This window comes from Chiloscyllium plagiosum, chromosome 11 (assembly GCF_004010195.1).
Source record: "Chiloscyllium plagiosum isolate BGI_BamShark_2017 chromosome 11, ASM401019v2, whole genome shotgun sequence".
NCBI classification, from domain to species: domain Eukaryota; kingdom Metazoa; phylum Chordata; class Chondrichthyes; order Orectolobiformes; family Hemiscylliidae; genus Chiloscyllium; species Chiloscyllium plagiosum.
This window is the reverse complement of record NC_057720.1, coordinates 24,721,625-24,741,075: the sequence shown is the minus strand read 5'-3', so window position 1 is coordinate 24,741,075 and position 19,451 is coordinate 24,721,625. Positions and strand designations below refer to the sequence as shown.

The 19,451-nt window shown below is 39.9% G+C and overlaps 1 protein-coding gene across 1 annotated transcript in view; it reads right to left on the bottom strand.

The window, feature by feature from the left end:
* tie1 (tyrosine kinase with immunoglobulin-like and EGF-like domains 1) overlaps positions 1-19,211 on the bottom strand; it is an 89,599-nt gene extending 70,388 nt beyond the window's left edge. The window contains exon 1 of the mRNA XM_043698905.1: positions 18,705-19,211. Within this exon, the coding sequence (XP_043554840.1) occupies positions 18,705-18,753 (49 nt within the window). The 5' untranslated portion in view covers positions 18,754-19,211. The remainder of the gene's footprint in view (positions 1-18,704) is intronic.
* Between the last annotated feature and the right edge of the window lie 240 nt (positions 19,212-19,451).

Sequence of the window (19,451 nt, the reverse complement as noted above, 5' to 3'; positions counted from 1 at the left end):
CTTCCCCACTGTTATCAGACTTTTGAACGGACCTCTCAGATGTTAATTCTGATCTCTCTCTCTCTGTGCATCTTCTCTATGGCTGTAACAGTGGATTCTGCACACTATTCTGCCACCTTGATGCACTTTGTATGGTATAATCTGCCTATACAGCATGCAAAACAACAGTTTCCATCCTATCTTGGTACATGTGATAATGATAAATTAAATGAAACTAGTAGGTGAGACTAGGACCCAAAAGGCATGACCTCAGAGTGAAGTGACAACCGTTTAGAACTGAGATGAGGCTGAATTTCTTTAACCAAAACATGGCTAATCTGTGGAACTCATTGCCATTTTACGCCATGAAGGCCAAATCATTGAGAATATTTAAGACTTGCTGGGCATATCCAGCTCGGGGTTAATTCAAGAGGGTATTGTCTGGAAGAATGGAATATAATGATTGGCAGAAACGGGAAGAGTGGGGGGTGGGGAGGAATTTATGAGTGCTGAATGGACGCAGGAAATGATGTGCGGTACTGCGATGGTGCTGAAAGGAATGATGCGCACCTTCTGACCCGATATTCAGGTAAGCATATTTAACAGATGTTCAGCCATCTTCAGCTATTCTGTCAGGACTGTGGTAATCTAGGAAGGTGGAACGCAGACACAATTTACTAAATAGAGGGTAACTCATTTGGTCAGGTGGAGTCAAGCACATGCTAGTCCTGTTATTAGTACATGAAACAGGCAACATTTTGTACAGATGCAGCAGCAGCAAATATCTGAGTGACTTCTTATAACTTTGGATTTTTGGAAGCGGCTGAGAACTCCAAATAAAACCTGCAAAGAAGACATTAAAAAATATAAAAACCAAAGAACTGTGGATGCTGGAAATCAGAAACAAAAACTAAAATTGCTGGTAAAACGCAACATGTTTGACAGCATCTACAGATAGAAAGCAAAGTTAATATCTAGTGACCCTTCTTCAGAACATGAAAAAAACAAACCAATTAATAAATGCTGCTGTTGAATATGTCATTTTCTTAAACCTTAAAATGTTTTATGTTAAGCCTTTTAGTTTGGATTTAGTTTAGTCAATTATTGCAGAAAACAGATTGGGGAATGAAAATCATCCTGGAAAATGCTTTGACAAATTTGTGGCCAGATGCTGTATCATTCTTACTATAGTGTAACAGCTAATGCATATTGAAAGTGTCTATCACAGAACGACCAGTGGGAGTAGCAGTTATGACAGGTACAAAGAATGAGATTTCAATTAAATATGCACAACCACCAGGCCACTGGCATTCCAAAGTCCAGGAGTGGGGAAAAGTTTAGCCCATGGTGTTTCAGATATCGAAATCAAGTGAGTCCCTTCAATGGACTAGCTGTCTACCTACCTGAAACAGGCTCAGAGAAAAGCCAGAACAAATTTCAGGTACTTTGGTCAAAGATTATGTTGCACAAGCTCCATGTACTTGTTCTTGAGCAGCATAGTTAGTGTTTCTTAAGGCTGCTCCAAAAACAAAAACAGATACCAAAACATCCTCATAAGTTTTATTTTGATGGAGTCAAGAGGAGTTGAAATGATCCTTGCACTTCCATAGAAACATTGTGGATTATTGCCATTTGATACTTACTCTCTTAGTTTGTTGTTTAGTTCCACCATACTCAACCCCACTCTAAGATCTACATGAGGACCACTTTACATGGGACTAACCGGGGTTGGTAAGATCCCAGTGATGAGCTACACAAGAACACAGAGTTCCCTCGGCAATTGTGGATAAAAGTTTTGGACAGTGCTGTGAGAAACCCAGAAGAGAAATCATAGGGCATTAAAAAGAATATTTCTTCAAATTTTCTTTGAATACTTTTGTTGACATGGTTAAAAAAAAGTACTGAGATGGGGGAATACAAGATTGACTCAGATGATTGGAGTTGCAAAACTGTGTTGTGAAATCGGCAGGAAAATCTATTGCAGTTGGCAATGCTACTGTACTCCTCTTTGACACTGAGAGTTCAATTCTGATGAAGGCACAGAAAGACTCACAAAATAATTGCTCGCTGGGACTCTCAATCAGATGTTGTGCTCGGTTCTCAATCTTATCACGTGAAATTAATCTTAACAATTCACCAGACAGTAGATATTTTATTTTGTGATTTATCAATTCTTTCACAATTTTTGCAAACATGACTCCAAGATCCCGCCATAACTTCTTCCACTTAAGTGAACAGACCTTTAGTTTTTTGTCTCATCATTAGTAAATTCTTTCATTCCTGGGGTCATCTAACAAATCCACACCATAAAATATTCAAAATACTCTAGCAAGATAAATTAGCATCCTGTACAAATTCATAATTATTTCCTTGTTCTTGTATAGAGCACCCTGGACGTCAGACCAAGAAATCAATATGCCATTGTTTAATGACATTTTGTTCTTGTCATTTCGTTTATACAGATCTAGCTATCTTCATCCCTCAACTTATTTGTGCTTCTAGGGTGTAATTAGGGAATTGTTAGTTTTTCTTAATATTTCACTCATCTGGAAGTTTCCTTCACTTTCTTATCCTCTAATTTATCGCCAGTAAATTCTGGCATTATTCCCAGTCTATGCAAATTGTTTGCTTCTATAAAGAATGAAAAGAATACCAATCCAGTGGACTTCCTGTTAGCTTCATTTTATTAATATGAGAAACGTCTTTTACTCTTAATCTCTTGTTAATCCCTCTATCCATGTTTCCACTTCACCTTTAATAACATTGCTTTCTCCTTTAAAACAAGGATTTTACATGAAACATTATCACCTTTTTTAAAATATGAAAAATAGATAACATCCCCTCCATCTCCTTTGTCTTTTTGTTCAGGGACATACAACAGTGAAATCAAAGAATAAAATTAGTGTAGAATAAAATGAATGAATGACAAATCCATTGTCAGTTCCTTCTTGGCCTTAGCTTTTTGAACAGTTCTGTAATGCTACCCTTTATAATCGTTTCCATTTCTATCACTGATGTGAGGTTCATTGTTAACTGCGGGTTGAAATCTTTGAGGAGAAAGTGAGGTCTGCAGATGCTGGAGATCAGAGATGGAAATGTGTTGCTGGAAAAGCGCAGCAGGTCAGGCAGCATCTAGGGAACAGTAGAATCGACGTTTTGGGCATTAGCCCTTCTTCAGGAACCCATCACATAGCACTGCATGTTTCAGGCATTCTGAAGTGTTAGGTCTCAAAGGCAATGGTATACCCATTGAAAAGGATCATCACCATCAGTTGCCACATGTAGTTAATCACACTCAGATCTCCAAAATATTGATTAGCAGCCAATAAATGTGCTCCCTAGTGGCTGGATTGCTTTAAAATGGGGTTAAAGAAGCAGATTTCAGTCCTGAAGAAGGGCTAATGCCCGAAACGTCGATTCTACTGTTCCCTAGATGCTGCCTGACCTGCTGCGCTTTTCCAGCAACACATTTCCATCTCATTGTTAACTGCACAAACCTATACATATTGTTTAAACAGGCTGCAACATTTACCACCACACCTTCAATAGCTGCAGAAATTCTTTATTACACTTCCTATTTCTGGAGAATTTCATTCATACCTATTCGTGGTTAGTAACGGCCAATAAGCATCCACATGTGAAACTCAGTGACTGAAATCTGCTTCTTTAACCCCATTTTAAAGCAATCCAGCCACTAGAGAGCACATTTATTGGCTGCTAATCAATATTTTGGAGATCTGAGTGTGATTAACTACATGTGGCAACTGATGGTGATGATCCTTTTCAATGGGTATACCATTGCCTTTGAGACCTAACACTTCAGAATGCCTGAAACATGCAGTGCTATGTGATGGGTTCCTTGAAAAGCCCATGATCAGTGAACGAACAGACTGCCCCAAATCGGAGTCTCTGTCCCATCTCCATTAGCTGCCAGCATGAGACGGCATTTACAGGAAGAAACAGCAGCCTGCTTTTCTTCTGATGAGTTTTCCTACTTTGTATTTTGTCTAACAGGACACAATAAAATGTACATAACAGGTAAGGATACTGCTGAAAATGGATCCACACCTATTTATTCCAATACTTATTGAACTGCTTTTTGTTTCAGTTTTGCAGCAGTCACAGTGAGAACGTAGAACATAGAGCAGTACAGTACAGGCCCTTCGGTCCTCAACGTTTTGCCGACCTTTTATCCTACGCTAAGATCTAACTAACCTACGTACCCTACATTTTACTATCACCCATGTGCCCATTCAAGTGTCGATTAAATGTCCCTAATGTATCTGACTCTACTACCACTGCTAGCAGTGCATTCCACGCATCCACCACTCTCTCTGTAAAGAAGCTACCTCTGACATCTCCCCTAAACCTTCCTTCAATCATCGTAAAATTATGTCCCCTTGTGATAGTCATTTCTCCTGGGAAAAAGTCTCTGGTTATCCACTCTATCTATGTCTCTCATCATCTTGTACACCTCTATCAAGTCACACCTCATCCTTCTTTGCTCCCATGACAAAAGCCCTAGCTCCCTCAACCTTTCCTCATAAGACATGCAGCATCCTGGTAAATCTCCTTTGCACCCTCTCTAAAGCTTCCATATCCTTCCTAAATGAGGCAACCAGAACTGAACACAATATTTCAAGTGTGGTCTAATTAGGGCTCTATAGAGCTGTAACATAACCTCACAGTTCTTAAACTCAATCCCCCTGCTAATGAAAACCAACACACCATACGCCTTCTTAACAACCCTACCAACTTGGGTGACAACTTTGAGGGTTCTATGGATGTGGACCCCAAGATCCTCTGTTCCTCCATACTGCCAAGAATCCTGCCTTTTACCCTGTATTCTGTATTCAAATTTGACCTTCCAAAATGAATCACTTCACACTTTTCCAGGTTGAACTCCATCTGCCACTTCTCAGCCCAGCTCTGCATCCTGTCAATGACGCATTGCAATCTACAACAGTCCTCCACACTATCTACCACTCCACCAACCTTCGTGTCATCGACAAACTTATTAACCCACCCTTCCACTTCCTTATCCAAGTCATTTATAAAAATAACAAAGAGCAGAGGTCCCAGAACAGATCCCTGTGGAACAACACTGGTCACCAAGCTCCAGGCTGAATACTTCCCATCTACTACCACCCTCTGTCTTCTATGGGCTAGCCAATTCAGACAGCCAAATTTCCTGTATCCCATCCATCCTTACTTTCTGATTGAGCCTACCATGGGGAACCTTATCAAAAGGCTTGCTAAAATCCATATACACCACATCCACTACTCCCTTCATCAATGTGTATTGTCACATCATCAAAGAATTCAATAAAGCTTGTGAGGCATGACCTGACCCTCACAAAGCCATGCTGACTGTCATCCATCAAACAATGCTTTTCCAAATAATCATAAATCTTGCCTGTTCCAATATTAGTATGAACATAAAGGGAGAGAAATTTGGATACTGTATCATCGCGAAGCAACCTCAACAGCCTGTGGGACTGACAGACATGGGAGCTGATGCAACTCAGCAGAGTAATGTTACACAAGCTATTTTCCTCCACAAAATGGCAATGGTTATCGCAACAAAATGAACTTACTTATCACATTGTAAAATAACCCAAGACACTTCTTAGGATTGGCACTGACAATTTAACGATTTCAATAACATTGGAAAAAAATACATTTAGCATTAGTCAACAAAAGTTGGTCAATGAAGTCTGACAAGCATCAAAAGAGGAGAGGTAACAAAGTGGAGAGCCTTACAGACAGAACTGCAGAGCTTAAGAGACAGTTGAAAGCATGATCACCAATGGAAAGGTGAAGGAACTCAGGGATGCAAAGAAGGCTAGAACTGGAGGTAAGCTTCGTTCTTAATGGGTCATCGATATAAACACTTGGAGGTAGATGTAAATGAGTCTATGATATATAATATATTTTTTTAAAGAAATATGTATGTATGGAATTTAATATATTACATATAGATATAAACACACCAGTGAAGTTACCATGGCATTTCACACAGGGAGTCAAGAACAAGTTTAATTTTCAAATGAATCAAAATTAGAAAGCAATGGGTAATTAAACCAAGACATGAACACATACTTCAGTCCCAATTTAAAGTCATATATTTTGTTCAAATACATTGATTTTATTATGATTTAAAAGCTTTCTAAAAGGTATGAAACTGTAATGAAATTTGATTAGCAGGGAAATAGAATGTAGGTGTTTCTCCAAAGTACAGACTGGGGAGCTGGATGATTCAATACTTTATACACAACAAAATGTGAGTGCTACCACAAACTAAAGGTCAGAGGATGGTATGTTTACACACATCTTCAGCAAAGAATGTGGAATTTCCAAGGGAAGTGAAAATTTTGTAAACAGGAAATGTGCATAGACATATATTAGCTATAAACTCTCAGAGCTTCCATGGTATTTTCATGATGAGTCAGAAGATGTGGAGTTAGAAAATAGTCCTCTTTGTGCATGTTTTCCATCCATAAAATATACACAACAATGGTTCAAACTCACAAAGCTATACTCTGCACTCTAGGACGATTGAAATATATTCAGCATTATATTGACCTTGACTAATGTTTGTGAATCCAAAGCACTGCCTTCAATAGGCAGGAAGTTCCTTGCATACACTAATGAGGGGCTTAATGGTCTATTAATGTAGAACAGAGGTGTGGCAATACTTTTGGAAGAACTGAATGTGGTTTTGGGTTTGATGTTATTTAGGAGGTGCTGGGCTTGGACAGATTATTTTCAGGTTTTCAAATTGTTGGAAAGAGTGAAAAGGGCATATTGGTCCTCAAGGTGTCAGACAGAATTGGCTATAAAAAAGGCCAAGGAGTAGGAAGTCAGCAATAAATGAAGGAGGGCCCTGCAAAGGGGCTGAGAGCAGAAGGAAGGATCGTGTAGGAGAATAATTGACACCATTCTTCAATTTCTCTCTGGTATCCAGTTGATTGCCCCTCTCAGTGAAAGAGTCTGAAGTTCAAAAAGCAGAAGCTTAATGTGGAAGCTATGAAAGTATCCCACCACTGCACTACAAAGCCATTACCATGCCTTAGCTATAAATTCAGAGTGTTGCAAGAGCAGGGTTTGCACTGTCAGACTGGTCAGGAAAAATGTCTATTACGAGGGCCAGGGTTAAAGACTTCTGTGTGCTTGATCAGCATGTCTCGTGGTATAGCCATCATGGAATTCTGGATGACATTGGTGGGGGTTGAGTAAGGCCCACTACATGGGCAGAATAAAAGGTGAAGGTCTGAGGATAATCTGGCCAACTTTAAGCCTGAGAAATTAGACGAGGCTGAACAAGTGGGAGGGGGAAGGTATCTGATGTGCGTGTGATGCGAGGTTTGTGTAGAGCATGGGAAGACTGTCATTTTTGACTCTCGATGTGTCTGGGTTGGAGGATTGTGGGGGGGGGGGGGGGGAATAGGGAACAATCAATTCAGTGAGGAAAATGACTGGTCTGAAACACTTGGGAATTATGTCATGACAGGCAAGATAGTATGATTCCCTCCAGCTAGTTAGGTATCAGGACAGATTGGCACCAAAAGGTCTCTGAGTTGGGCAGTCCTGCATGGGTGATAATTAATTATCACCTTAATTAAAAATCAAAAGGGAAATTTAATTACAAGGTGGAAATAACAAGATGGTGTCAAAAAGTCTGAAAGAAAATATGTTACATGAAGCAAGTGGTAGAGTCACAAACATTGCGTGTATCTGCAAAACTATTATTAAAAATGACTTTTATATCACTTTTGAGAAGTTTAAAAAGGGATAAATTATGAATAACTCAACGCACAAAATAGGAAAAATGAAAGGTCACTTCTAGCATCTTTCTGAGTGATCCCTTTTATCGTTTAAGTTCTCAAGAATAATTGGTATTCTGCATCAAGCCACAATTCCTTTTATTTAAGAGCATTTTATTGCACACAAAGTGAAACATTTTATTGCACTTTTAAATGCAATCTCATTTATATCACCTGTCTTTGTCAAAGCTTTATTGGACAGATATTATGATAGATGAAGTTCTAGAATATTTTAAACTTTTGCAGAAATAATGACACAATGTCACAGAATTTACTTCTGAAAAAATAATGTTTCCGAAGGCACGAGTACCAGATTTGGAGAGACTGTGGCACAAGCACTAAGGAACTATGCTGATGGGATTGTCTCCACCTGAACCATGCTGGGGCCAGTGATTTTGCCAACTGCATAACTATGGAAGTGGAGAGGTTTTTAAACTAAATGATCAAGAGTAAGGGATCAAATTTTGAGAAAATGTGATAAATCAAAGAGTAGATTCAAGGACAAAGTAAAAGGTATTATGCAGTAAATGATAAGCAGACTGTGCAGGAAAGGAATCTAAGATTCACTAAACAGATAACACCACAATTCACAAAAAGAGTGAAAGGATGAAACTGAATAATCTGTATGTGAACACATGCAGCCTTTGAAACAGAGCAGATAAATTGTGAGATAAATAGAAATTGATAAATGCAACCTGGTAGCCATTACAGAGATGTGGCAGTAGAATAACATGGATTCGGACCTCAATCTTAAATGGTAGAGGACATTTAGAATTGATAAGAAACTAGCAAAAGGTGCAGGTGTGGTTCTCTTAGTTAATGATGGTATTAGCTCAGTAGAGTTCCATTGTGATGAACTAAGATCGGGAAGCCAAGATGGGGAAACAGTTTTAGTACAAATAAGGAATGAAAAAGGCAAGAAGTCATTTGTGGGAGTGGTGTTGACCACCCCCCCCCCCCCCCCCCCCCCCCTAGCAGTAACCATACAGTGGAGTGAATAAGTGAGGAAGAAATAATGAGATTTTGTCAGAAAGGTATAGAAATAATCATGGGACATTTTAATACCTATATAGACTGAAAATATCAGATGAACAAAGGTAGCCTCAATGAGACATCATAGCATGTTTTCAGGATAGTTTCTTAGAACAACATGTTCGGGAGTTGAGACCTGGTATTATGCAGCAAGATAGGATTAATTAACCATCTCATAGAGACTAAGCAGAAGTGGGTACTGCAAATGCTGGAGATTAGAGTGGTGAATGATGAATTCCTGATGATATATTGATTGCAATATAGGTTTGCTCAATATATCATTTTAGTTGCATGACACTGTGATCTTTTGCTATACATTCTGTGTATTATGACCCTGCCCCACTCTTGTTACTTGATGAAGGAGCAGTTCTCTGAAAGCTGAACTTCTAAATAAACCTGTTGGCCTATAATCTGGTGTTGTGTGATTTTTAATTTTGTCCACCTCGTCCAATGCCAGATCTTTGCTTTTTTAGTTATCCTCTGCAGGTCCTTAAAAGCTTCCCAATCTTCTGAGTTCCCACTAATCTTCACACATTCTATGCATTTTCTTTTGATTTTATGCTGTCCCTGACTTGCTATGTCAGCCATGGTTGCCTCATCCTCTCCTTAGTTTGTTTCTTCTTCCTTGAGATTAATTTCTGCTGTGCTTCCTGTATTATCCCTGGAAACACCTGCCATTGCTGCTCCACTGTCTTCCGTGCTAGATTCCCCTTCAAAATAACTCTGGCCAGCTTCTCTCTCATGTCTTCACTCAATTGTAATCCTGTTACATCTGATGCTATCTTCTCCCTATCAAACTGCAGGATGAATTTTATCACATTACAGTCATTTCCAATGAGGGGTTCCTTTATCTTAAGCTTCCTAATCAGGTTTGCCTCATTCCACATCACCAAATCCAAAAAAGCATCTCGTAGACGTTCGATGAATTCCTTTTCTTGAGATCCACTACCAATCTAATTTTCCCAGTCCATCTGCATACTGAAGTCCCTACAATTATTGTAAAAGTGCCTTTCTGACATGCCTTTTCTATCTCCTGATTTATTTTCTTCCCCACATCTTTGTTACAAGTGGTGTACAAGAGCTTTGTACACCACTCCCATCCATGACTCTAGTTATGCTATTAGCCAGGGCTCTAGCCCAGCATTGTTCTGATACCAGAATTCAAAAATTTTTCATCAGTATCTGAATCGTAGACCCTTGTTTAAAAAAATGCATGGAAATCAGTATATTTTAACAATTATAGATATTTTAACAAGATTTCCTGCAGAGTGCCTCTGGGGAAATTACAGCAAAACTGGGAATGGAAAATCTAGTTCAATTTTTTACAAGGTATGGATTACCCAAACAAATACAATCAGATATAACATAGAACATAGAACAATACAGCGCAGAACAGGCCCTTCGGTCCTCGATGTTGCGCCGACCTGTGAATTATTCTCAGCTCATGCCCCTAAGTTATCCCAAAATCATCCATGTGCTTATCTAAGGATTGTTTAAATCTCCCTAATGTGGCTGAGTTGACTACATTAGCAGGTAGGGCATTCCACGCCCTTACCACTCTCTGCGTAAAGAACCTGCCTCCAACATCTGTCTTAAATCTATTACCCCTCAATTTGTAGTTATGCCCCCTCGTACACGCTGATGTCATCATCCTAGGAAAAAGACTTTCACTGTCTACCCTATCTAATCCTCTGATCATCTTGTATGTCTCTATCAAATCCCCCCTTAGCCTTCTTCTTGCAAATGAGAACAGGTTCAAGTCTCTCAGCCTTTCCTCACAAGACCTTCCCTCCAGATCAGGCAACATCCTGGTAATGCACAGATTAATGTTGCAAATATTCAAAATAGCCAACAGATTGAGAATAAAACAATTTACAGTCTCAGTTTATCAATTCCAATTTCAAGGACCATTCGAAAGATGGCATTGTATAAAAACTATGCCTATAGTTTATTGTCAAGGATGTCCTAATGAGTGCACTGGATTCAGTCCCTGCAAACTAATAAATGCATATGAAGTGAGAAGATCCTTTAAGCTAATTGAAGAGAAAGTTATCAACCAAAACTGAGAGATTGCACTTCCAGCCTTTGTGTCAAGTTTCTAAAGTTCTCAACAAATAATAAAAATTAGAGCAGACTGGACAACAGCTCGGAATTATCTTGTTACAAGCACAGAAAACATTGGAGAAACTCAGCAGACCAGGCAGGACCTGTAGAGTTGGAAACAGAATAAACAATGTGAGTCCAGTGTGACTCTTCTTCAGAATTCTGGACATTTAACAAGATTTCCTGCAGCAATTCGAGAGAAGTCATACTTGATTTGAAACTTTAATTCTGTCTTTCACAGATGCTGAGTTTCTGCGCACTTTCTTTCTTTGTTTCAGATTTCCAGTATCTTAAGTTGATTAATCCTGTTACCAACACCCAATGTCTTTGGGGAACCTTTAAAAGCAAGATTCACGGGAACTTATCGAATCAAAATGAAAGTCAGTGATGTCAGTAATGTAATGAGTACTCCATACAGGGAAAAGAATTAAGAGGGTGTGTCATGTTAATACATTACAGTGATACAGCAGGAAAGATAGTCAGAACATAAATGTATTTGCCATGATGAAAGAAATATGGAGTGAAATAAAAATATCACAATGATTGAAATATGAATCCAAAATTGAAAATTCAAAAGTGAACTCTCCAATCAGATTCAGAGGTGCTTACAATATTATTTGGAACATTATGCTCTCTCGATATGAAAACTATCAAAACTGTATCAAAGCAATTACAAATTCATAAATCAATTTGTTAATTAGATCGGGAAAAACATCTTTGGCTATACATTATGATACCTCACCCGTATAACAACATCCTTGCAACATCAAGACATTTAGTGAGGAAAGATGTTAGTTCTGTAGAAGGACCACTGGACCCAAACTCATAACTCTGATTTCTCTCCACTGATGCTGCAAGACCCACTGAGATTTTCCAGCAATTTCTGTTTTTGTTTTTGATCAAGTTCATGATGGACTAGACAAACCGAGATAATTGTGGAAGTATTCATTAACTGAGTTTTTCCAACCAAGCAAAAATTGATGGCAGAAACAGATTCAGTTCAGAAGAAAACAAATCCATGTCAGCAGATGGGCTGTAGCATTGAAAGTAGTTAAAGTAACTTGAAAAAGCTCTTTTCTTAGAGTTCAGTGAAAGAAGTTAATGATTTTTCCTGTACCTGAGATGGGAGACCATAAGACCATAAGACCATAAGACATAGGAGTGGAAGTAAGGCCATTCGGCCCATCAAGTCCACTCCGCCATTCAATCATGGCTGATGCGCATTTCAGCTCCACTTACCAGCGTTCTCCCCGTAGCCCTTAATTCCTCGAGACAACAAGAATCTATCAATCTCGGCCTTGAAGACATTTAGCGTCCCGGCTTCCACTGCACTCTGTGGCAATGAATCCTAGTCTCCTCGTTTAGCTGAAACAATTTCCTAGCATCCACCTTTTCCAAGCCATGTATTTTTTTGTACGTCTCTATTAAGTCTCCCCTTAATCTTCTAAGCTCCAACGAATACAATCCCAGTATCCTCAGCCGTTCCTCATATGTTAGACCTGTCATTCCAGGGATCATCCGTGTGAATCTCCGCTGGACACGTTCCAGTGCCAGTATGTCCTTCCTGGGGTGTGGGGACCAAAACTGGACACAGTACTCCAAATGGGGCCTAACCAGAGCTTTATAATGTCTTAGTGGTACATCTCTGCTTTTATATTCCAACCCTCTTGAGATAAGAGACAACATTGCATTCGCTTTCTTAATCACGGACTCAACCTGCATGTTTACCTTTAGAGAATCCTCGACTAGCACTCCCAGATCCCTTTGTGCTTTGGCTTTATTAATTTTCTCACCATTTAGTAAGTAGTCTATGCTTTTATTCTTTTTGCCAAGGTGCAAGACCTCGCACTTGCTCACGTTAAATTCCATCAGCCATTTCCTGGACCACTCTCCCAACCTGTCTAGTTCCTCAGTACTACCTGCCTGTCCACCTAACTTCGCTAGAATGCCCCCGGTTCCCTTATCCAAATCATTAATATATAATGCGGACAGCTGTGGCCCCAGCACTGAACCCTGCGGGAGACCGCTCGTCACCGGCTGCCATTCTGAAAAAGAACCTTTTATCCCAACTCTCTGCCTTCTGTTAGACAGCCAATCCTCAATCCATCCCAGCAGCTCACCTCGAACACCATGGGCCCTCACCTTGCTCAGCAGCCTCCCGTGTGGCACCTTATCAAAGGCCTTTTGAAAGTCTAGATAGACCACATCCACTGGGTTTCCCTGGTCAAACCTACTTGTTACCTCTTCAAAAAATTCCAACAGGTTTGTCAGGCATGACCTCCCTTTACTAAATCCATGTTGACTTGTTCTAATCAGACTCTGCTCTGCACATTAGGTGAATGTGCAGAAAGAAAAGGCTTGCAACATGTCAGTTCAGTACGAAGTTAAACAGTGAAGATAGTAATGATAATTAACTGGTGTTGAGCATCTATAAAGGATAATGCTGGAAAAAAAGGGTTGAACTTTCTTTGCTGTTTATAAAAGCTTTGCAAGGGCAGCACAGCAGCACAGTGGCTAGCACTGCTACATCACTACACTAGGGACCCAAGTTCAACTCCAGCATGGGGTGGCTGTGTGCAGTTTGCACATTCTCGCTGTGTCTGCATGGGTTTCCACCAGGTACTCTAGTTTCCTCTCATAGTCCAAAGGTTAGGTAGTTTGGCCTTGCCAAATTGTCCCATACTATCCAGAGATGTGCAGGCTAGGTAAATGTGGTGTAATGCGGAGGGGTGATGGTCTGGAAAGGATGCACTTTAGAGGATTGGCAGAGACTCGATGAGCCAAATGGCCTCTATCTGCGCTACAGGGATTTTACAATTCTAAAGTGTTAAACATATCGTTTATGTAACTTGATGGGGTTTTTTTCTATTTGTTTGTGCAATAAATTGAAGTTCTTTTGTTAAAAGTACATTGGAATCTTCTTCGAAATATGTTCACTGACTGATGAGGGTGATAGCCAAATTGCAAAATTAAAACTTACAGTCTGTCAAGCTAGGTGTCACTTGAAACATGACTTGTCCATATGACCTTCAGTAACACTTCTGAGACAGAATTATGTTCAGCCTCCCTATTTCTGTTAAGGCCACTGCACAATATTTCTCACAGCCAGGTGGTCCATTGAGGCAATTATAAAGTACTGAGATCAATTATTAATTTGTGGCTTTAGGTCTGGAGAATCATAAATGAAATTCCTAAGTTTTCTTTCCTTGACAAATGTTATACTTTGAAACATGACATTCGGGAGTGTAACAGACATCAGACGTGCACTAGATTCAAGGCACATATAAACCTATTCATGGAGATGTACTTTAAAGCACATTTCCACCATAAAGAACTTCAAACATAGGAGCAAAAATTGGTCATTTGGCCCATTGAGTCTGTTCCACCATTCAATCTTGACTGAAATGTTTCTCAACTTTATTCTCCTGCCTTCTCTTTGTAACCCTTTACTTCTCAAGACCTGATCTGTCTCTATCTTAAATACACTCAATGGCTTGACCTCCACAACCTTCTGTGGCAATGAGTTCCACAGATTAACCATCCTCTGGCTGAAAAAATGCCCTCTTCTTCTCAGTTCTAAGGGGTAATCCATTCACACTGAGGCTGTGTCCTCTGGTCCTACTCTCTCTTACTTGAGTCCTTGTCTCTCCTAATGAAAACATCTTCTCCATGCCCACTCTATGTAGGCCTCTCAGTATTATGTAAGTTTCAGTTAGATATCCACCTCATCCTTATGAACTCCATCAAATACAGACCCAGGGTCCTCAACCACTCCACACAAGACAAGGTCGTCATCCCTGAAATAATTCTGTAAACCTCCCCTGGAATCCTTCCAATGCCAGCACATCCTTCCTCAGATATGTGGCCCAAAACCACTCAAAATATTCCAAATGTAGTGTGACCAGAGCCTTATACAGCCTCAGCAATGCATCTCTGCTCTTGTATTCCCATTCTCTTGAAATGATCGCCAACATTGCATTTACCTTCCTAATCACCAACTGAACCAGCATGTTAACTTTAAGAGAATCCTGAACTAGAACTCCCAAGTTCCTTTGTGCTTCAGATTTCTGAAGTCTTTCCCAGTTTAGAAGATAATCTATGCCACTATTCTACCTTCAAAACTGCATAACCTCACACTTTCCCACATTGCATTTCATCTGTTGTTTCTGTGCCCACTCTCAAAGCCTGTCCAAGTACTTCTGCAGCCTCCCTGCTTCCTCAACACTACCTGTGCCTCCATTTATGTTTCTGTCATCTGCAAATACTAATAATATATTTTGTGCGTATAGTAAATACTCTGTTATTGCTCTGAAACCATAATGATTAATACATGTTTCAGATCTCCAGCATCCTCAGTTCATTGTTTTATTTTAATGAATAATAAATTACATTTGGTTATTAGATAGATGGTGATATTTATAGCCTAAGCAATAATTTGAAATTAGTTATACCAGGGTCTCATCAAAATTAATGCAGCCTCGAGATTGAGTGAGTGAAGTGGACAGAATAGCTTAAAGGCTGGTGAACTGCATTCATGTACTACTGAATAATTACAGTGTGGTTTGCAATGTGAAAATGTTGTTCAGAAACATTTTGAAGTTTGCGTTGATTTTCAAAGTTTCAGGACTTCAATGTTCATGTACAGATGAACTCCGTGCATAAGTGAGTCTTAAAAGCAACACCTCAGAATACTTAGTGAGATAATCTAATTGCCTTGATCTCTGAAAGTGCTTCTGCAAAATGCTGGAAATCAGTGACTAAAAACCAACTTATTATTGGGGTGGGAGGGTAGTGTGGGGATCATAAACAAAAAAAAACCTTCACCATTCTGGGAACTTTCTGAAACATCAACATTCGACACAACTTTTTAAACAGGATAAAGCACTCGTGAACGTGCTAATTGAATACATCAACATGCATGTTCTTATCTTGTGTATTGTTTAGTGTATTTTTGTCTTTTCTCCACTGAAAGTATTCTGGAGCTCATTTCTGGCCAAGAGTGGAGCCATAACCCACTCACAATACTTATGACATTGGATAAACACACACTTTTAACTTTGATTGTGGTTCAATCAGATTGCATCTTTTTACTTTTCTGAAAGTAATAATAAGCCAAGATAAGGCCTCACTTTTCACTGACGCTATTTATCCATTTTTGTGCAGTAAGAATACTAAACATGTCGAGTTTGGAAGAAAGAACAGAGAACAGTACAGCACAGGAACAGGCCCTTCAGCTGACCAAAGCTACACTGACACATGATGCCTTTCTAAACTAAAAAAAAATTTGCATCCACGCAGTCTGTATACCTCTATATCCTGACATATATATATCCTAAAAGGTGCCTCTTAAACATTGCTATTTTATCTGCCTCACGACTTCTCTGGCAGCACATTCCAGGCACTTATCACCCTCTGGATAAAAACTTACCTCTCAAATCTCTTTTAAACTTACCCCTTTTACTTATGTCCCCTAATACTTGATATTCCTACACCAGGATTATCTATTCTATCTATGCCTCTCATAATTTTGCAAACTTCTAGTAGGTCTCCCTTCATCTGCTAATGTTCAAGTGAAAACAAGCCAAGTTTGTTCAATCTCTCCTCATGGGCAATATCCTCCAAACCAGACGACATCCTGGTAAACCACTTCTGTATCCTCTCCACGTCCTTCTGGCATTGTGGCGACCAGTACTGTGCACAATATTCTCAATGTGGCCTAACTAAAGGTCTGTGCAGCTGCAACATGACTTGCCCCTTTTTCTACTCTATGCCCTGACCAACGAAAGCAAGCATGCTGTATAGCTTCATGAGTATCTTATCCACTTGCATTGCCACTTTCAGGGAATTATAGACCTGTATGCCTAGACCCCTCTGTATGTTGATGCTGCTACAAAGGGGTTCTGCCATTTACAATATTTACCATTTGTTAATGCTTTCGCCATAAATTCCACCACTTTATAATATAGGTCTTTCCACAACAACTTGCACGTATATACCATCGTTAAAAATGATTTTGTTTTTATTTGGATGTGATTCTTTTGGGTGAGCCAAGGATCAGTTGGTAGTACTTTTGACTCTGAAAATTCATGTTCCCCTCTCAAGATATGAGCACAAAGAACTTAGCTGACATCTCCTTTAAACTTACTCCTTTTACCTACGTCCCCTAATACCTGACATTTTCACACCAGGAAGAAGACTCCGACCATCCATTCTATTGATGCCTCATAATTTTGTTAACTTCAATCCAGTCGCCCATCATCCTTTGATGTTCAAGTAAAAACAAACCAAATTTGTTCAATCTTCCCTCATAGCTAATACCCTCCAAACGAGACAACAACCTGGTAAAGTGTTTCTGTGCCCTCTCCAAAGCTTTCACATCCTTCCCAAAGAATGACAACCACTTCACTGCAGGAGTGAAGAGTGCTGCATTGCTGGAGATGCTGTTTTCAGTTCATATGCTAAACTGAGACCTTGTCTGGTTTATAAGGTGGGCACCAAAGATCACTTGACAATATTTTGAAGATGAATAGGTGAACTATCCTCCATGTCCTGACCAACATTTTCCACTCTATCAGCATCATAAAAGATACTTGATCATCAATTTGTGGGAGCTTGCTGTGCACGGATACACTCCGGTGCATCCTAAGTTACATTCGTGCCTATATTTCCAAAGTACTTAATTGGCTGTGACTTCACCGTTTTCTGAAGTCACAACAGATGCTACTGAATATACTATATCTTAAAAATTATATTTTTAATAATCTGACTCACCCTAATTAAAGAAAAATTGCTTAGACTCTTCTTTATGAGCTTCTTCTGATTACAAATTCAAATAAGCTATTCCTAAATGTATCAAGTTAAAAATCACACAACACCAGGTTATAGTCCAACAGGTTTAATTGGAAGCACAGTAGCTTTCGGAGCGCCGCTCCTTCATCAGGTGTTGTGGAAGGAGCAGTGCTCCGAAAGGTAGTGCTTCCAACTAAACCTGTTGGACTATAACCTGGTGTTGTGTGATTTTTAACGTTGTACACCCCAGTCCAATACGGGCATCTCCAAATCATAAATGTATCAAAGCTTCTTCATTCATTTTCTCAGTAATAATTTCAGTCAGGTTCAATTGCTACGAAGGGACATCTGCTCCCCGAGTTGCCAGCAAGTTAGTGATCAGAATAGTCCAAGAACTGGCACACACATTGGCTTTGCTCCTTTGAGTTGGTGTGAACAAGGGACGAATATCCATCCCCCAGTTGGAGGGGCAACATGTTCATTTGTCAATCACATCAGATTGCCCATATCCCAGTCAGGCTCCAGGAGCAAGGCCCTTTTATTCGACAGGGGGAGCACTGCTCTGTAAAAGGCAAAAACAAAGACCCTCAAAACTTAAAATGGTAACACTTGACTGTAGTGGAGCAAGAAAACACCCTGTTCATCCTTCTTTAGCCGCCCGATGAAATACTTATGAATGAGATCTGCCTTACATCTTGCTCCTCCAGCTTTCTGCGCTGTAATCTCTAGCGTTGGCTAGAAGGGGAAGCCAAGTCCTTCGGAGTGTTTGGAGACTGGGGGCTCTGTCCAGAAGCTGCAGAAACTGTTTCACCTCCAAACCGACAGAGCTCTATTCAGGACACCTCCCATCGAGGGAAACCTGGGAGGGTGTTTATTGCAGATGAAATAGTGTGCTGGAGAAACCTTTTCGAAACACAAAATGCAACTTTCATCAAAACAAACGAACAACAAAAAAAGTGATTCTGCAAGTCTTACCTGTTAGATGAAAAGCGAACGTCAAACAGTACAGCCGGCAAACACACATGTTTATCTTCCGTTATAAAAAATACAGCGAGCAAATCCAGGAGTTGGAAATGAATGTTGTACAATCCAGAAGTTCTCCCACGAACAGAGCGTGCGGTTAGGTCCGGCTGAAACTTTAGCTTCTGCTGTCAAGAATGGCTCTTTGATGCAGTCCCTTTATCAAAGTTAAAAAATCACACGACACCCCAGGTTATATTCCAACAGGTTTAATTGGAAGCACAGTAGCTTTCAGAGCGCCGCTCCTTCATCACAGCCTTTATCTAAGCGGAGCAGATTGTTTGGGAGTAAGACCTATTTCCATTTTCCCCCTGGGAATCTTGCGTTCCCCCTCTTCCCCCTCTCACAGTGGTTTGCTGGACTCAACGCAAAGAGGAAAAGCGTCACTCGTGCCGAGAGAAGCGGTGATTCAAGACAGCAAGGATTGTACCAGACATTAGTGCTACCCTCCACATCATTCCCGTCCGGAACATCACTGAGGAACAGTAATCCCCGGGACTGTTACACTGCCAAGATAACATCTCATCTCTGAGTCATAACTCAGCTAAAATAGGACAGTTACTTTAAATCATTAGCACGGTCCCACCTCGCCTCCTGATCTATTAATAACTCTAAGTGTTTTCTTTTTAAATGAATGTTAAGAATTAAAGGATGTTGAGCTGATTGAAGGTTTATGCCCTGCATATAAATTTACCTCAGCCT